The 22,930-nt window shown below is 45.9% G+C and overlaps 1 protein-coding gene across 1 annotated transcript in view; it reads right to left on the bottom strand.

The window, feature by feature from the left end:
• The window catches only part of SCLT1 (sodium channel and clathrin linker 1), a 146,522-nt gene that overhangs the window by 85,359 nt on the left and 38,233 nt on the right, over positions 1-22,930 (bottom strand). The window contains exons 7-8 of the mRNA XM_088476098.1: positions 3,015-3,150; positions 2,259-2,381 (exon numbers count right to left, since the gene is read on the bottom strand). Coding sequence (XP_088332224.1) covers positions 2,259-2,381; positions 3,015-3,150 — 259 coding nt within the window. The remainder of the gene's footprint in view (positions 1-2,258; positions 2,382-3,014; positions 3,151-22,930) is intronic.

Below are 22,930 nucleotides of genomic sequence, written 5' to 3'. Positions count from 1 at the left end.
TGCGCACGACGGAGCTACCTCCGTCGTGCGCATGCGCACTGGGGCACCATCGACCCGCTTGCGAGCGCTTAGCGCTCGCGAGCGGGTCTGAATCAGGCCCTCAGTTCCCACAGCCATTCCGAGTAACCATAGAGTTATTCAGAAGTTTGATCATCGACTGATCTGCATCCGATGGTACATTTTTGTACTCAATTGCATGGATTTGTGAAGACGCCGGTGGGAGTCTAAAAACAAACCTAGATGGCAGTAACATTTGCATATCTTCGAACAGTTGTTGCGTACAAAGACGCAGTTGCAGCGGGATTTGCGTCCACCTCTGAATCAGGCCCATAGTACTGGGACACTATACCATTTTTCTTGTGCCGGGACAACATAGTAATAGCTCCTGTGAGACCTTTGCTAGGTAACGTTGTAAATTAAAAGTGAAAAATTCATACAGAAACAGCCTTTTTTGATGAATTTTGGGGATTTTTTTTTAATAAATAGGCTTCCTAAAGATACATTGTATCACAGAACAACTATTTTTTGAATTCTAATTGAAGGATCTAACTCAGAAGTGATCAAATTAACAAATAATTTGTATTAAAACTATGAGATACTTTAATTTTGAGGGGTATATTTACAGTGGAGGTGTTGATAGCAGTGGAGGTGTTGACCATAGCAACCAATCAGATTGTACTTATTTAACAAGCACCTTCTAGAAGATAATAGCTAGCATCTGATTAGTTGCTATGGGCAAAATGTCCATTTCTATAAACCTGCACTTTAGTAAATATACCCCTGAAAGTGCATTGAAATTGAGGGCCCACATAGACAGCATACAATGTTTTAAAGCCCTTTGGTGACCAAAATGATGACATTTGGCAATCATACTGTATTTCTTTAGCAATCTTCGAGATTTCAGTACGTAGTATTAGATTGTTTATGCTACAACTGCACTGATATATCTTAGGGTACTAAAACTAAACAGTGTCCCCAAAATTCAGAGAGAACAGTCTAGAAATATGGGACACACTAAGACCTTTTTTACACCAAAGTCCCGGGTTTGACCCAGGATTTGGAACACATTCCCAACCCGGATCAGACCCAGGACAGCCCCCTTTTACACTTCGGCGCCGACCCGGGCAGCACCATTCACAGCAGACTCAGGTCAGCACTGACCCGGCTGTCCGGCGCAGGTGACCAGCGCTTTTTCCCCTCCCTCCCCCTCCGCGACCTACTTACCCTATCCTGCAGCGGTCCGGAGGCAGGGAGAGCAGGTGAGGTGCGCTGCTTGCAGTGGACGCTTGGAGATGATGTAATCTTGAGCCGCGCCGCGCCGTTTATATTGCAGGGTGACATGGGAACGAACCGTGCTCAACCCTGCAATCAAGCCGGGTCAGATCCAAAGGTCACTGGACCCGGGTTGATACGTTTACACCGACTAATATCCCGGGTTGATGGGCGTTCATGTGCATCAGCCCGGGATATTTCAGTCGGTGTAAAAGGGGTATAGTCATTTTTATTTTGTTAGTTAATTTATTTACCTTTGTTACTAACTGAAGCCTCCAAAATATTTTACCCAAGAGATTTGGTTCAAAAAATCCTTGCTAACAATCTGAGATTGTAACTTCAAAGTCATTAAAGAAGCATTATCATGAAAGTGTTCTGTTACTTTTAATAACCAATGTTACAGACATGAAACATCTAGTTCTGTTTTCCCCTCTGTTTCACCCATTTCCAATTGCATTGTTTGCTGGTCTGTTATGTCCTACAGAAATTACATCTCACTTGCTGATATCTTTTGCATCATTCATTCAATTAGCAAGACTTAGGCTACCTCCATCTGTCTCTCTTCCGCTCACCTGTCTAAAAACAGAAGGACTGTGGGCTGAAGGCTCCTTTTGTTAGCCCTGTTTATCTCTAGTTTTCTAAAAATAAAAGATTGGAGGGTGGAAGGACTGCTTTTCATTAACGCTTCTGTGTGACAGTTTGCTACAGATGTTTTGACATGAAGATCGCTGTTCAAGTGTTACTTTGATCATTTATAGCAAATACACAGTCAGGTGTTATCCTCTCTCCTGTGGATTCTCACTAGTGTTACAGCATGCGCTTACAACAACAACATTAGTCATCTTCCACTACTGATTTCAGCGTATGGCAGCTTTACCTGAAGGCCAGAATGTCATTTGAAATTCTGTGATGCCTGGCAAATCCCACTTACACTGGTAACATGATAATAGGCAGCCTAAACAGCTATGTGGGGGACTGCAGACTACCTTTTGTTTCTGTCTCTCTGCCACATGTATGTGTGCATTTGTCATATGTTCCTGGTACATCTGCTGCAGGCGATCTAATTCCAGTGCAACAGTCTGCGACAGCTCTACAGCATGATCCTTCTCCTAGAAATAGAAAAGCCAAACAATTGCTTACAAACAATATGCCAGTTTGTCACATCTGCAACAGATCTCTAATGCACCAACCAAGGTGGGTGAAAGATTTTCTTCTGTCCTGGACCAATCAGAAAGTAGCATATGATTTTCAATAAAAAAAAGAAAAAGTTATATTATATGGGAGAACACTACAACGAATTTCAAAATCTAGACTTAAAAAGGGAACACATAACGAAGGTTAAAAACGCAAAACACACTACAATCAAGCAGGGGGCGCTGTTGCTTCAACTATTCTCAATGTACTCATTGTCAGAGGCTGAAGCAGTATATTGCTGTACCTTGTGTACTCCAGATAGAATTTCTATTCTAACACCATATATGAGAGCTAATTTAATAGGTCACAGATGTTTCGTGAGTTAGTGTACATCTGTGTAGTTTAAGAAAGCTGTGCCAGCAGACCTAAAATAGCTCTTACCAAAGTCATAAAAAGGGGTGTATTTCTTAGATTATTTTTTTTTTACCTTATACTTGCTATGCTCTGTGAGAACAGGGAAAATCACATACTGTAGGTGTGACAGCATCAAAACTGGGAAGTTACTTGATAGACAAAGATATTGGAATAATGCGACATTTCATGCTTACTTGATTTGCGAGTTGCAATTGTTCATGTAGGTTTTTAATCAGTTCATGTTCTGTAAGTACATCGCTGGCCAGAGCCACATCAGTTGGGAGAGAGTCTAGCTGCCTCTCCAGAGACTCTTTTAATTGTTCATGAAGCCTATGAGAAATAAAAGCAATCTCTTGATCTTTTTTTTTTTATACACACAGTACCACCTCCCTCCCTCTCCTGTCACTTTACATGTAGTGTTTTGTAGCTGTCTGTGCAAGCAAACCTCTAATTAACTTTCACAGTTACAGGATTTGCAGGGGAATAACACAGTGACATTAATCACATTATCAGTTTTATCACTGATACAGTATGTACGACGTGTATGATGGCTTCATTAGTGGAAGATGTTGCCAGGGAAAGGTTTGCAGTTATACATACGGCAGGAGATGCCCAGCATGACAGAGCTGCTGCCAGAGGTGTAATGTAAAGTCTTTTTCTTTCCATTTTGCTTCTTATTCGCATCGCAGACGCAGTGAAACACCAAAGTGCACTAGAGACGCTGGGCTGCGACTTTAACCGCACAGGAATTAGTGTTACATATGTACAAAGTCGCAGGTGAAGCACAACAGAGCTTGGCGTGAGAAAAAGTCGTGGTCGCTGCATGGTGGCACTTCTTATACAGATTCAGACTTATTTGCACTCAGATGTACAAGTGTCACATATCAATTTCATCAGTGAAATCTAACAAAGATAGTTTTGTCACTTCCATCTATGCACATAAGATGTTTTCTGTGGCCGAGTCACCACATCAGTCCCTGCCCCATGTCCCCTAATACATGGACACACGCACTAGAATTAAATACTTTGTTAGCAGCCAAAAAACCTACCATTTTGGATTGAGAAGGTGCCCTGGGTAAACGCACCACTGTGCCAGTATGCTGCGCAGTATTGAGCAGTAATTAGTATGCCATGAAATTGTGTCCTTGATTCTTGGGGGTCTATGTACTAAGCAGTGTTAGGAGACAGAGTGAAAAGTGATAAGGTGCCAGCCAATCAGCTCCCAACTGCCATCTCACAGGCTGTGTTTGAAAAATGACAGTTGGGAGCTGATTGGCTGGCACCTTATCACTTCCTTATCATTTTTCACTCTGTCTCTTATCACTGCTTAGTAAATAGACCCCTTTGTTTCATTTGGGCTACATTTTGTTATTTGAGACATTTGTATCCTACCTTATGTGATAGAGGCAATAAACCCTGCCAAAATCCCAGACACGTTACCTGGCTGAGAACCCGAGACAGATTTTCCAGTGATTTCAAAAACATGGTTGAAAGTGACCAGAAACACAGGGCTAGAACCTGTGAAATAAGATATTGTGACTAGAGTATGTGACTTATTTAAGGGTTGAAGAGGTTTTCCACCTCACAGGTTCAGTAATACAGCACCATAATTACACAAGTGATGAGAGTTTGGGAAGCTGCTAAGTCCATTCTAACGGATGACAAACAAGATTAAGACCTTCTACTGTGGTAAATCAACAAATTGTGCAATGTGGGATACCAAGGCATTGATAATGTTAAGGTTTGGGAACAGAGGTCAATTATACAATTACTATTGATTTCCTTTTACTAGCACTAGGCTGATTTTTCTGTCCCAAGTCATTATTGTTGCAGCTATACCTAACCGCACTATTAGAACTCAATTTTCCTCAGCCTGCAGAGGGCTAAGTTACACATATACGCTGTGAAAATGGGTACAGGTACATGAAAACTAAGGTGTGCTTTAAGTATGTATTCAAAACGTATTTCCATGTGCTTTTAACTGATTTATTGTAATGGTAGCACAAATATTAATGCATGTGAAAAAGATCATACACAATTGAGGTAAACGTACCAATGACTCCCATTTATTAGATATTTTGGATGGAGGATAAAAAACAAAACAAAACAGTGGTCATGTGACCGCATGTGCATGACAGCATTAATGTGCCAAGCACAGGGCGCTGATCCCAAAATGTCCAGCTGTACCTGGTGGTGAACGTAGAGAACCCAGGGATCGAATGCCTGGGTAGCAACTGGGGCAAAGGCGGTACAGCTCGTGGCTCCGCAGGACTCACACACTGACCTGAGACCATCCATATGTATCACACATGTATACATACATATATTTTATATATATATATATCACACACACAATGACCTAGGACCATCCATATATCACACACACACAATGACCTGGGATTATCCATACATCAAACATGCATACATCCATATATAAAACACACACAATGACCTTGGACCATCCATATATCTCACAGACACACACACTGACCTGGGATTATCCATACATCAAACATACACACATACATAAACACATACACACAGGGATCGACAAATCCCGGGCGCCAGGTCGCCATGGCGACTAAGAGTTTAGACCTGGCGACCGCAGAGAAGCTCCAATAGACGGCCGCCCGCTGAAATTTTACCAGCGGGCACCCGACTCTCCTGAGCTCCAGCGTCAGGCTTCCCCACGGGCACTATGGGAGAGAGGTCATGACGTCTCTCCCATAGTAACGAGGAGCGGCGGCAGCCGGAGCTCACTCCTGGGCTCTAGTGTCCGGCTCCCCTCACGGGCACTATGGGAGAGATGTCATGACGTCTCTCTCATAGTTCCAAAGAGCGGCAGACGGCAGCGGACGCAGGATCCTGGCCTAAGGTAAGTATTCTGATTTTGTTATTTTTTTTTTTGTGTGTGTGTGAGGGGGCTTAGTACTGGAGGCACTATTGCAGGGGGCTTACTACTGGGGGCACTAATACTGGGGGTACTATTAGAGGGGGCTTACTACTGGGGGCACTATTACAAGGGACTTACTACTGGGGGGCACTACTACTGGGGGTATTATTAGAGGCATTATTAGATTGGGCTTACTACTGGGAGCACTATTACAAGGGGCTTACTACTGGGGGCACTATTACAGGGGGCTTACTACTGGGGGCACTATTACAGGGGGCTTACTACTGGGGGCACTATTACAAGGGGCTTACTACTGGGGGCTTACTACTGGGGGCACTATTACAGGGGGCTTACTACTGGGAGCACTATTACAAGGGGCTTACTACTGGGGGCACTTTTACAAGGGGCTTACTGCTGGGGGCACTATTACAGGGAGCTTACTACTGGGGGCACTATTACAGGGGGCTTACTACTGTGGGCACTATTACAGGGGGCTCACTACTAGGTTGAGGGGCATTGAAAGAGCATGTGTGGTGGTCTATACAAGCTTTCATAATTTTGGTAATGGACGATGGTCTGGCTCCTAAACTTTTAAAATGGCTCCTAAATTTTACAAAAATTTGTCGAGCCCTGGTCTAGCCATACAGAACATATACATACACACCTCCAGGACTATCCATACATCACAAAAACATATCTGTAACACACATACAAACCTGGGTCTAGTAATACATAACATTTACATACACAAACACACACACCTCCAGGACAATCCATACATCACACAAATAAACATACATACATACATAAATACATACATACATACAGCACAAATATCAATCTGTCACATGAACACGCACTGACCTGGGACTGTCCATAATCACAAACATAGATCCGTCTCACACACACAATGTCCTCGGACTATACTGTAAATAAAGGCTACAACAGAGAAAAGTACATACGTATTACCCTTTTAATAGCTTTTTAGAGAAATTCACCTGAAAACTGACATGTCTTCATTGGCTAAATTATGCTATATAAACCCCTCCAAGTGCATGATTACTCATTAGGAGGTGTTTAATAGAGGTTCTGCACTGTGTCCTGAAATTCTTAACTTAAGGTAAAGATTTCCCCCTACTTTTCCACATGCTCAGGGGGAAATGCACAACAAAATGTGAATTAGCATCGTGAGTTCATTAATGGCTCACAGTACCCAACCCGCACCTGACTGAATCGGCCCCTATAAGTGAATAGGACTTACTGCTCCAACCCTATAAGACGACCCAGGCAACACCAGATAGTTTGTAAAAAAAAAAAAAAGGGGGGGGGGGGAGTGGGACTGCGCTGTAGCTAAAGCATGGGCTAAAACTAGTTGGCGCTAAACGAAGTGAGGGCAAAAAAAAGGATGGGGGGGGGTAACGCGTTGATCGCAGAATCATCGATCCCGAAACGTGACATACATCGCTGGATGCGGCCGAGACGGGCAGTCTGTCGGCAGACCCCCAGCCCCTTGGGACTCCAGGGAGAAGAGGGCGAACCCCCACGGAGGTATTACACCCGACGATAAATAGTAATCTTCACCTACTGAACACTGCCTTAAAACAACAGGGCACGGACTGGACATATATCCGATAGCCCCCAGCGGTGCTCACCGCGAACCTTATATCACTTCTGGACCAAGCCAAAACCCTGTGACTCCATTTACCACCTAAAGACATTGAATTTCTCCCTGGGATTTGTACATCCCCACACCAGAGTGAATAAAACGCTTAGCAGTGGTTCCCAAACTGTGCGCCGCGGCGGTGCCTCGGGACACTTGCAGGGGTGCCTCAGGTTGGTGGTCCAGCACCAAATCAAATTCTTTATGGTCAATGTTATGTAAATCTGTGCACAAAAAAGAACAAACCTGTCCACCACTATATAACCAAAGCTAAGGATGACAGGTAAGCACAATTTACTTCACTGTACTACTTTACTACATTTATTTCTTAATTTCTCAATAACAAACTTTTGGCTTAGGGGTGCCATGAAAATAATGTTGATGCACTAGTGCGCCATGATTCAAAAAAGTTTGGGAACCACTGGCTTGGGCATATCACTCTGTAGTGGTACTACTTAGACCGCATCACCAATAGTAATCGTCCCAGCAATAACACACACTACCTCTTGTGTACTGTTATATGTTGGTATAAGTTTTAACGTATACTGTATATGTTTTCAGCTGCATGTTGTATACCGGTTTAAGGCTCTTTTTTAAAGATTTTCACTTGCACATATATGTCAATTAAATTTTTTAAAACATTTTTTAAATATTTAATAATATGAGATATGGTAAGAACTTACCCTTGTTATCTCTATTTCTACGAAGTCCATAGGGTTCCACAGGATACCTTGGGGGTATAGGTGTGACGTCAGTCGCAGGGCACCAAAGAGTTAAGCTTTCAGCCTCCCAGGATGCACTAGGTCCCCCTCCTATACCCCGCCCCCGGGCCAAGGCACCTCAGTTAGTTACCAAGCCATAGGCCGGAGGAGGAGAAGGAAGAGAGAGAACAAAGATCTGGACACATACAAGAATCACATTCTCACCAGAGGGAGACGGAAAACCGGTGACCAGAGCAAAGCCCATCTGCAGCACAGGTGCGACAGGGCGGGAGTCCTGTGGAACCCTATGGACTTCGTAGAAATAGAGATAACAAGGGTAAGTTCTTACCATATCTCATATTTTCTACTTCAGGGTCCATAGGGTATCCACAGGATACCTTGGGGATGTCCCAAAGCAGTATCCTTTAAGGGTGGGGACGCTCCTGTGCAGAAAGGAGAATCCGCCGCCCGAAGGAAGCATCCTGAGAGGCGAAGGTGTCAAACCTGTAATACCTCACGAAGGTATGGACAGAAGACCACGTAGCAGCCTTGCAGATCTGAACTGCCGAGGCACCACGTCAAGCTGCCCACGAAGGACCCACAGACCTAGTGGAATGAGCCTTCAGAGAAGGAGGGACCGGTAGGCCTTCATGAAGATAAGCTTCAGAAATAGCCATACGGATCCAGGCTGCCAAAGTTTGCTTTGAAGCAGGCCAACCCTTTTTACAGAAGCCATAGAGGACAACAAAGCGTCCGACTTCCTAAACAAAGAAGTGCGGTCCACATAAGTCCTTAAGGCCCGCACAACATCCAAAGAGGCCTCACCCACGGAAAGACCCGGTGAGTTAAAGGCCGGAACAACTATTTCCTCGTTAACATGAAACTGGGAAACAACTTTGGGAAGAAACTTGGGCCGAGTGCGGAGCACTGCCCTGTTCCCATGAAAAACCAAGAAAGGGGGTCTACAAGAAAGAGCCCCTAACTCAGAAACACGTCTGGCTGAAGCAACGGCCAGAAGGAAAACAGTCTTAGCTGTTAGCCATTTAATATCCACTGAGCCCAGTGGTTCAAACGGCGGTCCTTGGAGAGCCCTCAGGACCACAGCCAAATCCCAAGGCGCCACAGGTGGAACAAAGGGCGGCTGAATACGGAGAACACCTTGCATAAAGGTGCGCACATCCGGGATTGTAGCAATCCTACGGTGAAACCAGACAGATAGGGCCGAAACCTGTACCTTCAAAGAAACAAGGCGAAGCCCATGATCTAGTCCCGCTTGCAGGAAGGCGAGAATCCGAGACAGACGAAACTCCCGCGGTGCATAACCTCTCGGTCGACACCACTGGAAGAACATATGCCACACGCGATGGTATATCCTCGCGGAAGACGGTTTCCGAGCTCGTAACATGGTACGCACCACAGAGCTGGAAAACCCCCGGGACCTCAGCATGGCCGTCTCAATAGCCACGCCGCCAAAGACAGCCGAGTCAGGTCCGGGTGAAGACAAGGACCCTGAGACAGAATGTCCGGTCGTAGCGGCAACCGCAGAGGACTGTCCACGGACAGACCCTGAAGGTCTGAGAACCAGTGCCGTCTGGGCCACGCGGGAGCTATCAACAGGAGCATCCCTCCTTCCTGTTTGAATTTCCGGACTACCCGTGGAAGAAGGGAGACCGGAGGGAACAGGTATGTGAACCTGAACGTCCACCGGACGGACAGAGCATCCACCAGAGACGCCCCTTCGTCTCTTGTGCGAGACCCGTACACCGGCAACTTGTTGTTGTGCCGGGACGCCATGAGGTCGATTTCTGGAAGACCCCACCTGTCCACCAGTAGTTGAAAAACGTCCGGGTGCAGGGACCATTCCCCTGGATGAACGTCCTGGCGACTTAGAAAGTCCGCCTGCCAATTTAGCACTCCCGGGATGAAGACCGCTGATATGGCCGGAAGATTGCGCTCCGCCCAAACCAGGATCCGAGAGACCTCTACGAGAGCCTCCCGACTGCGAGTTCCTCCTTGCCTGTTTATGTAGGCCACGGTGGTAGCATTGTCCGACTGGACCTGCACCGGGTGACCCTGGAGAAACCGCTGTGCCTGCAGGAGAGCATTGAAGACCGCACGGAGTTCCAAGATATTTATTGGAAGCTCCGCTTCTGTCGGCGTCCACCTGCCCTGGAACAAGTGTGGACCCGAAACTGCTCCCCAGCCCCGAAGACTGGCGTCCGTTGTCAACAGGACCCAATTTGGAACCCAGAACGGACGTCCCTTGTTGAGGTGGGTCGTCTTTAACCACCACGCAAGGGACAGGCGAACCTCCGGGGTGAGCACAATCGTCTGGAACTTCAGAGACTGAGGCAGCCCGTTCCACTTGGACAGGATCAGGTGCTGCAGAGGTCTGGAGTGAAACTGGGCGTATTCCACCATGTCGAACACCGACACCATGGAGCCCAGTAACCTCATCGCCGAGTGTAAGGACACCCGGCGGCTGTGCAGACAACTGCGCACCCTTGACTGTAAAGCAGAGATCTTGTCCTCCGTCACGAAGATCCTTTGCTGTCCCGAGTTCAATAAGGCTCCAAGATGCAGAATCCTCCGAGACGGGATTAGAGTGGACTTCTGCCAGTTGATTAGCCAGCCGTGCCGTTGCAGCAGTGCAATGGTCAGGTCCAAGTGGTGTAACAGGAGCTCTGGAGATCCTGTCACCAATAACAGGTCGTCCAAGTACGGCAACATGCGGACTCCTTGCAGCCGCAGAGAAGCCGCCATGACCGTCATCACCTTGGTGAAACACGTGGTGCTGTCGCCAGGCCAAAAGGTAACGCCCGAAACTGGAAATGGTCGCTGCGGTTGCAAACCGAAAGAACTCTTGATGGCGCAAAAGAATAGGGACATGCAGGTAAGCGTCCTGTATGTCCAATGACACCATGTAGTCCCCAGGTTCCAGCGCCAGAATGATGGACCGTAGGGTCTCCATCCGAAACTTCGGGACCCGCAAAGACTTGTTGAGTGCTTTGAGGTTGAGAATCGGACGATATGACCCATTGGGTTTCTGTACCAAAAATAGATTTGAATAGAAACCCTGGCCCCTCTGGGAGAATGGAACAGGCACTATAACTCCAGCCTGGAGCATAGTGTGCAATACCTTCCGCAGCTCCGTAGCCTTGTTCCGGTCTGATGGTAGACCCGTGGTGAAGAATCGAGCCGGGGGTCTGTGCCGGAAGGAGAGGGCGTACCCGTGAGAGACCACCTCCAGAACCCAAGTGTCTGTCGTAGTGAACGACCAACACCGGGAGAACTGCAGCAGGCGGCCTCCCACCCTGGGATCCCCCAAGGGGAGACCCGGACCGTCAGGCCGCAGGCTTGTCATCTGGCTTGGGGGCCGGACGTCTGGTACTCCATGCCTGTTTCCGGGGCTTGCCCGATTTCTTAGGGCCAGCCTGTCGAGGAAACGACTGTGGTTTGGGCCTGCCCTGGGCCCTAGATGACCGAAAGGACGATGGTCCAGAACCAGAAGGAGCAGCGGCCGACGGGAGACAAGCAGATTTGGCTGCCGCCAGCGTGGCCACAATCTTATCCAGATCCGGACCGAAGAGAACTTCTCCGGTAAACGGCAACGCTTCCAGACCTTTCTTGGATCTGCGTCCGCCTTCCAGGATCGCAGCCACAAGGTGCGACGAGCAGCTACCGCTGCTGAAGAAATTCTAGACACCAGAGTACTAATGTCTAGAGCCGCCTCGTTGATGTAGGTGGCCGAATCACGGAGATTGCCAATCAACTCCGCTTGTTCGGCCGGACAGTCGGATTCAAAAGAAGCCTCTAATGAATCCGCCCAGCGCTCCATCGCTCTGGCAACCCAGCAAATGGCCATAGCCGGCCGTGCTGCCCCCCCTGCAAGGGAATAAGCGGACTTCAGGCAGATTTCTACCTTGCGGTCCGTAGCATCCTTAAGGGAGGACATGGATGGCATCGGCAATGTGGCACTACGGACAAGACGGGTCACGTGAGAATCCACCTGTGGAGGGGATTCCCACTTAGCAAAATAATTATCCGCGAATGGATAAGCCACCGCCAGGCGTCTCTGCGGCTGGTATCTTTTGCCAGGTTGTTTCCACGCCTCCTCTAAATGGTCCACCAACTGACCCGAAAGAGGAAAGACTGTGGCATCGCCCTTCACATCTTTGAAAAAGGCATACTTAGATTTAGCCGCTGGGGGAACTTCGTCCTCAATCACCAAGGCTGTGCGGACCGCCCGAATAAGTCCAGGAATATATACTTTGGACTTAGCATCAGCGTCCTTAGTATGGAAAGGTTCCTGATCGTAAGGATCCAGAATCTCCCCATCATCAGACGTCCCTTCGTCATCCTCATAAGGAGCGGACAGAGACGCCACCGGCCTTTTATGAGGCCGCATCACAGACTCCCCTTGCAATACATCCGACAAGTGCTGTAAAGAACTCGTCAGGGAGTTAACCCACGCTGGCTCCTGAGAACCCGGGTGCGGGGAAATAGGGAGACTGTGGGGTACCACCAATTGTCGTGGGAACCCCTGCATGGGTGACGACACCACAGACTGCTGGGACAAACCCATCGGAGTAAACGCGGGCTGCGGAGCTAACTGGCCCACTAAAGCTGTTAACGCCTGAGCGAAACAAGCCCAGGGCGGCTCCTGTACCGGTGCTGTAACCGTAATAGGCCGCGCCATGGACAACACTGCCGGCAAAGGCCCTCCGCGCTACCCTCCCCCTCCGCTAACGGTACTTTGCACGTGGTACACTGTAGCCGGAGGGGAAAATCACTTTCAGACATGATGGCACCACGTATGTGACCTCTCTCACCAATTAAGTATTAAATAGGCGAGAGACCACCCTGCAGCACCGCACCGCAAGGGCTTTAGCAGAAAGAACAGGGACAGTAATAAAGCTGACAGTTTAGTGAAGAATAGTTACAGGCAGCGCTAGCACAGTCACCTACAATGCAGAGAAATAACAATTCCTGCACTAACAGCGCTGATCACTCAACTACACAGACACAGGGCCTGGTAGGACACAGCGCTGCATACACAGACCTGAGCCACAGCGGAGGAGAGGTATGCGGGGGGACCCAGACCACGATGCTTCCTTCCAGACTTCCAGCAGCGTTCACCATGCGTTGCAGAGAAGATGGCCGCCGAGGAGCAGAGAGAAGCTGGCCTGGGGGAGGAGCGCTGACACAGGACCAGTCAGCACAGTGCAGAGAGGGCTGTGTGCAGCGGGGGAGGCGCCGGCTGTGAGACAGGGAAGGCGCGCTCCCCTGGCATGCATTTAACCCCTGGGACGCCGCAGCGCTACCGCTCTGCTGCGGTCCGCTGTCCCAGGGGGTAGTGGAAGCGCAGGTTGGTCGCCTGGCTCCACGCTGCAGCCAGTCCCCAGGGAGCCCCCTGCCTGGGGACTTAGGACCATGTGATCAGCGGGGACCCACCGCGGGACCCCGCTGCTTACCTCTGTCCCCCTTGAATCCGGCCATGGTCCGGAGCATCTGGGGTCACCGCTAGCTGTGACCCCAGACGCCCACCAGCATCCCCGGATCAGTACCGGCGTTCTGGTACCGGCGGGGTGTAGGGAAGACAGCATGGACGTCAGGACTGACTGTCCATGCTGTTCATCCAGTTGTGCAGCCACAGCTGCATGAAGAATAAGCTTCAGGGGCTCTTCTAGCCCCCACTCCAACAGGTGCACCCGACTCCGGCCGGGCACCAAACTAAACTGAGGTGCCTTGGCCTGGGGGCGGGGTATAGGAGGGGGACCTAGTGCATCCTGGGAGGCTGAAAGCTTAACTCTTTGGTGCCCTGCGACTGACGTCACACCTATACCCCCAAGGTATCCTGTGGATACCCTATGGACCCTGAAGTAGAAAAATTATTACCTTTGTACTAAGATTGTCTCCTCAATTTTTATACTGTCAAAGGGCTATAGGATGCGCTAAGCATTACCCCTTACTCTAGATCTAACAGCAAATAGTTTGACCTAACTTTAGTGAACTTATAATGTATTATTTACATATAAAAGCACAAAGAAAGCAGATAGGAATCAATAACTCATGAAAGTTCTAGGGATAGGTCACAATTCTAATTTCTCTAATACTACAAACTTATGCTGACAGATATATCGCCCTGTCCATTGAATGAGCGATATATCTGTAGTGCATCGGCAGGTGTATACAGAGGATATGCCTGTGGACAACTTCGTTTACAAACATATCGCATCTGTCCTGAGGCACAGCCGAAGCAAATATACAGTATTGCACGTCTGGCTGTGTGTGCAGTGACACTTGCACTTACCAATCATTAGGTAGGTCAGTGGGTTGGCCATCAGCCTGGTGTGTACCCAACTTAACATTGGGAGTGCCAAATGCATCCCTGTGTTTTAGATTCAGAATATCACTGGCGCTTCCAAATACCCAGAAGCCTATAAAAAATACAGAGAAGCCGGAATAATATAAAAATTTAACAGTAAGAGAAAAATGTATATTCTTAAATAACGCCATGTATGCTTAATTTTATACTAAAACCTTAAAAAGGCAAAAAAAAAACAAAGGGCCTGATTCAGACCCGGTCGCAAGCGCTGTGCGCTCGCAACCGGGTCGATGGTGGGCCAGTGCGCACGCCTTGCGCGAGCCCCAGAGCGAGCGCAAAAAGCGCTCGCTCTGGGACTCACTACAAAAGGGGCGGCTGTCAATGTTGATCGACCCCTTTTGTAGGCGTGGCCGGGGGGTGGCTTCGCAAACGGAGGCATCACCAGTGATGTCAGTGAGAGCCTCCGGCTCTGTTAGAGCCGAAAGCTCTCTGGGGCTTGCGGCCACGAGACCCTACCACAAGGGTCTCGTCGCAAGCCCGATGGTCGTGACGGTCTTGACCATCATCAAGGCCGCTCGCATAAGCTGTGGGTGGTAACCCACAGCTATGCGAGCGGCCAAGAGGCCGCAACTTAAAAACCAAGCGCCCACCCTGATTCAGAGCGAGCGCTCGCTTTTTGCGAGCGCCTCTGAATCAGGCCCAAAGTTCTTTCAAAAAACAACTGTCTCAAAGACTGGGATGACGGATACACTGGGACACACTAGGAGGACGGATCGGTCAGCAGATGCCGATATATCGCTGACGGACTGGCGATAAATTGCTCATTGATGGAACCAGCAATATATCTCAAAGTGTATACCCAGCAAAATTGTCTTGAAATCTATGTCTTGAAACAAAAGCAGCAGTCTCTGTGATTCTTATGTTGGGTAAACACACGCCAATATATCGGCCGTTAGTTAAATAGGCGATATATTGTGGGCGCGTCGGCAGGTGTGTACCAGCGATATGTCTGTGGACTATGTCATTGTGCAGCACACCTGATGGTGGTATATCTGCAGATATATTGGCACATCGTGTTGTGTGTACGGGTGGTCAGCCGAACACCCGTACACTTGCTGCAGAGAACGCTGGTGAAGGACATCAAAACTGGGCGGGCACATGTCAGGTACGACACATTGGGCTGACGATTGGTAAGTGTGTATGCACGTACCAATCGCCAGATAAAACAAAGGATCGGCCGGACGATCCATCTTCCTAGTGTGTACCCAGCTTTAGATATTACTATGCTGGCAACCTTAACCCCTCGTAGTATTGCTCTTACATTATACAGACATTCTTTGTAAGTGTTGTAGGTAAAACTTTCTACTTTTCCCTGCGTTTATCTTTTTTCATCTTTTCCAAGATTTTCTGCCTGAGCAGATTCTTCACTAAAACCAGCACCTGGACGTTCAGTTACATCAATGTAGCAATTTGATACTCTCATCGAGGGTATGGGAAACTAACAAACAAAAAACAATGACTTGCTCCTCGTGCTTTGTATTAATAAACAATCAGTCCTGGAAACTTTACATCTACCTTCTTCATTTGACATATGTGTTTTATTCCAGTAGGCAGACTTGGATTGGCTTATAATGATTTGTATGTAAGGTGCTAAATTCTTATATTAAATGTGAGTTATTTGATGTATTTTATCTGATTGTTTATTAACACAAGTGTGCGGTCAGGGTGACTTAACGCGATTTGTGCTGAATCATGTCATTGTGGCCCTGCCCCAGCTTCACAATGACAGAAATACGGTATAAGCCCCCCTCCCTACACACACTTGCCCATGTCATGCCCCCCTGCACCTCCCACCTGGCTGCCAAAAAGGCGGTAAGTATGACTGTACTTCTATCCCTTATTCGTTTCTACAGTTATGTATAATTTAAACTGAATCAGTAAAATACGCACATTTTTGTGTTCCGCAGTTGTCCAACTCAAAATGAAGAGTCTAATGCATAATGCCTGTTATGCACTACAGAACATTACTATTATTTTCATATTATAACCACAAGTTAGATACTTATGGTGCCTACACACTTGGCGATGTGCTCACGATCCAACATAGTTTACGATTTCCCTTGAACTCTCCCCCGGCAGCTCTGCACACGAGTGTCCAATGTGACAAACGATCTGTCGTGCATCCTTAACTTTGTCCAGTGCATCGTGTCCCAGATTGGCAAATCTGCCCTACAGCACGGCAGATCTGAAGATGCGATGTACGACCTGCGGGGACGAGCATCGGCATCGTGAGTAGACACTCACGATTTGGGCATATTTTACACGATTTGTCATCACGATGCATCGGAATCGGGCAAATCGTGTAAAATATGGCTAAGTGTGTAGGCACCTTTAGAGTTGTATCTGGAACAAGCAAAATGGCGTTGTAACGAGTCCATAAAATCGGGCACAGGCGATTGCTATGGCCACTAGTTATTATATATGATGTAAGCCAAATTTGACTATATACTACATAAAAGTCAAAATTCACAATCCCAAACCTTATACATATGCAATAATTTATGTACAGTAAGTTCCCAGTGGAGTCCAAGTTCTTGAGAACCAGGTTTGCAGTCTTACAGACAGAAAAATATGGTGTAAAAACATATAAATAGTTTGCTCCACAAGTCACAGCAAAGCATGCAGAGATCTAATAATATATGAGAGATATGAGAAAGAGAGAGCTGAGGGAGGGGCACACATATGAAAGAGACTGGAGGGAGATACATATGAGAGAAAGTCAGGAGGAAGAGAGAGAGGAGAGAGCAACTGGGACAGAGAAGCGATAGATGGGAGGACTGAGATGAAAGACACAAGGGGGACAGAGATGAGGGAGACAGATGGGGGAGAGAGATTAGAGAGAGACAGATGTGAGGGAGACAGACAGGGCCAAAAATCCCAGCACGATTGCTAGAGACCGGGGGAATTAATGGTCCAATATGATTCGATAGATAGATAGATAGATAGATAGATAGATAGATAGATAGATAGATAGATAGGGCACATAAATAAAAATGACACTTACCCTTTCAAATGGAAGAAATGAGGAATCCGCACTCACTGTTAAGTCAAATGGACTTTATTGAAAATAGTACAGAGACATTCTTCTGGTCCACAAGACGCCCCGTTCAATCATTCTTGGGATTTTCATATATAATTATACAACATCAATTGTACATTAACCCAAAATAAATATTTTTTCCCAGAAGTAGCACAAATTAACTAAAACTGTACAATGTAAGCTTAAGAAGTATACAGCAACCATTATGTGGTAGACAAGGCTGTTAAAGCAAAATGATATTGTTACTAGGTGCATCAATGTTTCATTCCACTCCCTATCACATGACTACTCCACCCTGCTCCCTCTCCTACTATTTCACAGGGTTACAATGACCAGATCTGCTGTGGAAACAGTTACCTAATAGCAACAGGGATCTGCTCCTGGACAGCTGAATCGCTCAGTTAGGTTAAATGCAAAATCCTGTTTCAGCTTTTAAACTAGAAGCAGGGTAACATGCAGCACGACTGAGATGCTACAGGACCTCTGGTGGAATTCTACAACACTATAATACCTGCTGCATTATCAGCAGTCAGCTTCTAGCCAACATGAAAAGAAAAAACTTAAACTTGGATACAATTTAACAATAAACACAGGCACAATTGCCATTTTAGGCCTATATTCAATTAGAGGCGAAAAGCCGAAAGCGTTTTTCGCCTGTTTCCGAAGTATCGCCCTATTCAACTCCAGGACGTTTTCGCCTAATTACTTTTATTATGACTAATAATACACTTCTATATTGATTCCCCGGGTGAGTTAGACTTTATTGGGGGTACAGACTGGTTTCCCCCCAAAAAAACAGACCTTTTCTCCAGTTCGGCTATTTGCTGCATTTCCCCGTATGCGTTTCGCCGGTTTTACAATTGAATAGGGCGATAAGCAGGGGCGCAAATTGAGTAAGCAGGCGAAAACTTCACCTCAAAACACACGAATGAGGCAAAAACATCTCGCTTTTCGACGATCTCAGCTTTTCGGAGCTATTTGAATCCGGCCCTTAGTTCGACAATGTTTTAAAAAGGTTTTACCAAAGTCTAAATGGCATTAGCCATTGCGCAAAAGACAAAATGACTTGCTTTGGTGAGTTTACTATAAACTAGTTGGGATACTCGGCATTGCCCGGGTTGAAGACTGAACCCTGAAGTAAACCTGCAGTGTTCATTTTTTTTTTTTTTGGTTTGTCCTCGTCTATAACCTGGATAACTATGCAAATTAGGAATAAATGACAGTGCAGGCAGACGTATTCTCATACCGTTTGGAATGAGGTATATCAGCTACAGACTGACTTACAGGACAGAAATCAGTATAGCTTCCAAAATCACTTGAGTTTCAGAAATCACTGCAGAACAGAGGGGGGTGATTCAGCGGCGGGTGGATATGCTATCGCAGTGGCTAACATGTTACCAGCTGTGATAGCTATAATATGGTAATGCAACGTCACGCCTCCTGCATGCATTACTGCTCCGAGCTGCGTCAGAACATCTGCGATTCCTTCGGCCGGCAGAATGACTAGTCATGCAAGACGGCCACCATGGATGAGGAAGAGGCCAGGAAATATCAGTCAGTTGAAGATGTTCCTGGTCTCTCCACTCTCCCCAATGGCGGGAACACGCCTCAGATTTGGGAAACCGGGGCAGTCCCCGTCCCCTCCAGAAATGACAGCAGACTGTCAATCACTGAAAGTCTGCTGCCAATCTGCGTGCTGGATCACAGATCCATAGTGCACATGCGCAGTACGGGTCAGGAGCATGCACAGATTCACGATAATCAGGTATGTGCATGATCCCTGTCACTGCATCCGCAGCTGAATTATCCCCTGAAATCACTCTTGACATTGAATACCATATTTGGCAGATCTGCCATCAGTGGAGGAATGCAGGTACTGGAGTCCCGTTCCTGGACAGAAGGGGACCCGCCCGCAGTGGCTCTGTGTGGCTGTGATCAATCTTCCCTGTTGTTTGTAATCTCTGTATGCTAAGCTTTGTCAGAATCAAAAATTGTGGATTGATTATGCTGTCTGCCACAGTCTGAATGTATCGAGTGCTGAGCTGCTCATGAGCCTGCCAGGCACTCTGCTAAGACCCCCAGCCTGGCTGCTGTAAGATGAGATAGTGGGTGAAATGCTAAGAATGCACACTGTCAAAATTTGAAATGCAAACACAGAGGGCTGACTAACTCTGTATTTCATGTATGCGGCTGTTGGAAAAGTGATATAACACAGCACTTTGGAAGAGATCAGAGTGTGACAGTATGAAGCCAGCCAAAACCAGTGTTATTTAAGAATGTCCCAGTTTTATGGAATTGTGTACCAGTGTGTGGCCCTGAGGAAGTTCAAATTTAGACAAAAACACTAATTCTAGTCAAACTACACCACTATGCCAAATTTGGTGGAGCTAGGTACAAAACTATGGCTGTGCATAAAGGACAAACAGACAGACATTCTTGCTTATTGTATAGATAGCTAATTTATTTTGGGTGCTGGATGATGAAGTCGCTGTTTTTCATCTAGAAACATCATGACTAGATATTTCACTGCTAGAGCAGATGCTTCCTAGGAACTGTGAGCCGTGGATTAAGAGCCTGTGAGCCAAGAAATCAGATTCTCTTTAGTCCTCTTTATTATGAGTAGTAAACGTTAATCTACAAATGGTCATCCCTCCCCACTTAACCTGGTGTGGAGAGTACTCCAAACTGTGTATAGAAATATGGGTGAAGCTACTATAGTTTAAACTAAACTTTGGTGCATCTTGCTTCTGCACTGCGCCATGGGTGCATCGTGTGGCACTAGAGTATAAATGGATCAAAGTACTCACTCCCTGCTGTACCATGAACTTCTCACAGCACAGATATGGCGACTTAACTGGGATCCATAGACAAAAAGCATTGGTGTTGTCTTGTGCGTATCATTATAATTATATTGCCTCCCACCTGCAAATATAATTTTCAGCATTAAACTTGATGTTCTAGAAGTATGTCCTCTGGCGACGCCTAATTAGAAGCCATCAGTCAGTGTACAGTGTCACTTCATGTTTAACAGTGTGTGCTACCAAGGCAGCTCTACAGTTCGCACTGCTAATAATGGGCAATGGGACATGGCTACTACTGCCCATTTTACTGACAATTGCTATAAATGGGTATTTTAGTGTCCATTAGACTGGGCATTCTCAATACAAGATATTACTACTAATGATCATGTTACTGTACATTACTGTCAAATGGCATGTTACTGAATTACTATTAAAGGACATCATATATATGTTATTGGCTGTTGCACTACTGTCTATCTTACAGAAGGTTACTATTAATAAATATCTCACTAGGTATTACTGCTATCGATGGTCATCTTAATGGTCCATAATTCTGTTAATGTGCATTTAACTTGATCACATTACTGAGTATAATCACTGGCTTATTAGATCAAGGGGATTTATCACTGGCATATTAAATGAGACTAGCATTATCACTGGTATATTTGATCTTCATTGGCATTATCACTGTAATATGCCCTTTTACATATTAGTTCTTGGGGCATTATCACTGGCATATCATATCTGGCTTGGTCATCAGCATATTACTGAAATTATCACTGATCGATTTGATTTTAGCATGAATTAATATGGCCACAATTAACATAAAAAAAGTATTGTCTGCATAAATTTAAATATTATTTTTATTGTTGGTCCAAGAATTGTCTAGTATACAGTAGAGCCCAACAGTCGGTCTATAATCTGTCACTGACGTAGCATGGTCCCGTGGGAAAGGCATCATTCAGAATTTGTAGTGCGTACGGAGCTCAGCTCAATCCTGCATATAAAAGTCACCTCAACGATTTTTAGTCCAGGCGATCATTTGAAACAAAGCAATTATTGTGTAGTGTGTACACTCCACATCTGGCGTTACCGGAATATTTTGGTCATCAGATTTGTCTAGTCCTTAGCAAATCTGTCAGGTGTGTAGCTAGCTTAAGCCTCAAAATCGCTTTCTATTATTTTGGGGGGCAAATTCCTCCCCTATAAGTTGAATTAGTACTTGCATTCACACTGCATTGAAACTACAACAGGACTAAATGTTGGGAAAGGGATTTTAAAAAGGTCTATGATGTCCAAATATGAAAATGCTCAAATATACTTTTTTAATGCAAAACAGAAAAAATAATATTTTTTTTACCTTTTTGAAGCTTTTTACATAAATTTCTCAAACCAGCGAAACAAGAAAATATATATACTAGAGCGCGTACATACGTACTCACGCACACACACAAAATAAGTTTGTAAAAAGTTACAAAACAAAACAAAATAGGTTTTATTGTATTTTTTTTTGCTGTTTTTTAAATTTTATTTGGTACATAAATATGATGCATGTGATATCAAAGACCGTCTTTACTATCTTTTGAACATACACAAGTGCCATATGTCTAGAGGGGAGGGCTCACAGAAATCTGCACACAGACCCCCTAATTTCTTAAAACTCCACTGGCTATGGCACCATATTTTGCTGCAGACTATATATTGCACGCATAGAATTTACAAATTTAAATACCCAACCTCAGCTATATAGGGAAATAAAAGGATCTGGCTACAAACACACAAGGAACATTTTTTTATGAAACCAAGTTAAAAGTATATTATGAAATGACCAAAATGTCACCTTGCTTTTTTCCCCCAGTAATGAACTTACAGAAGAGCTGCAATTTTAAAATTGCTTTTATGCTAGAACTACCAGAACATGTAATAGCAACCTGTCATCTACTTATAACAGGACAATTGCAGGCACTAGCAGACTGACTGTTCCTTGCAGTTATGTCTGACCAGTTAGAATATCTGGAGACTACAATTGATAGTAGGCTTTGCGCTTTTTCTCTGCAAACGTGTACATTACCCTGAAAGTTCGATGGTCAGGTTACATGACATCAGCGAGACTCCTATTTTCATTTCCTACATGTGGCATCATTTACAGACTCTCTTTTTTACTGCTAAAGCCTGTCGGCATGAAATGCCCTATCCATCTTACAATGTGCTGGACATGACCACAATCAGAAATAAATGACTGTTTTAAGCTGAACGTTTTTGATAAAGCAGTTTGCATTATCATTACAAAAGCAGGAGGGAATTAAAGGTTATTTGAATAGCAGCTTTGGGCTATATTTTGTTGTGCAACAAATACATAAACCTGAGAATCAGAGAGAAAAGAAATAGGAATACGTTGTGAAAATCTCAAACAGCACCTGGGGGAGATGTAAGAAGGGGCGATAGGGGGGGAAACAGTAACAGTGCACGTTAAGTGCTGCAGTTACCGCTTTCCTGCATGGAGTAATGCAGGGAAGCGAGCAGAATTATGGTGGCACTATGCTCCCCTGTTATAATTAGCGCTCCTACCTTCAAGATAGGGCGCTGATGTGCAGGCAGATGTTTGAAAAGGTCAGTGGCACTGACCG

Source organism: Taudactylus pleione, unplaced genomic scaffold, assembly GCF_031769625.1.
Source record: "Taudactylus pleione unplaced genomic scaffold, aTauple2 ptg000183l, whole genome shotgun sequence".
Taxonomy (NCBI): domain Eukaryota; kingdom Metazoa; phylum Chordata; class Amphibia; order Anura; family Myobatrachidae; genus Taudactylus; species Taudactylus pleione.
Note: the sequence above shows the minus strand (reverse complement) of the source record. Positions and strands in the feature narration are given on the sequence as shown.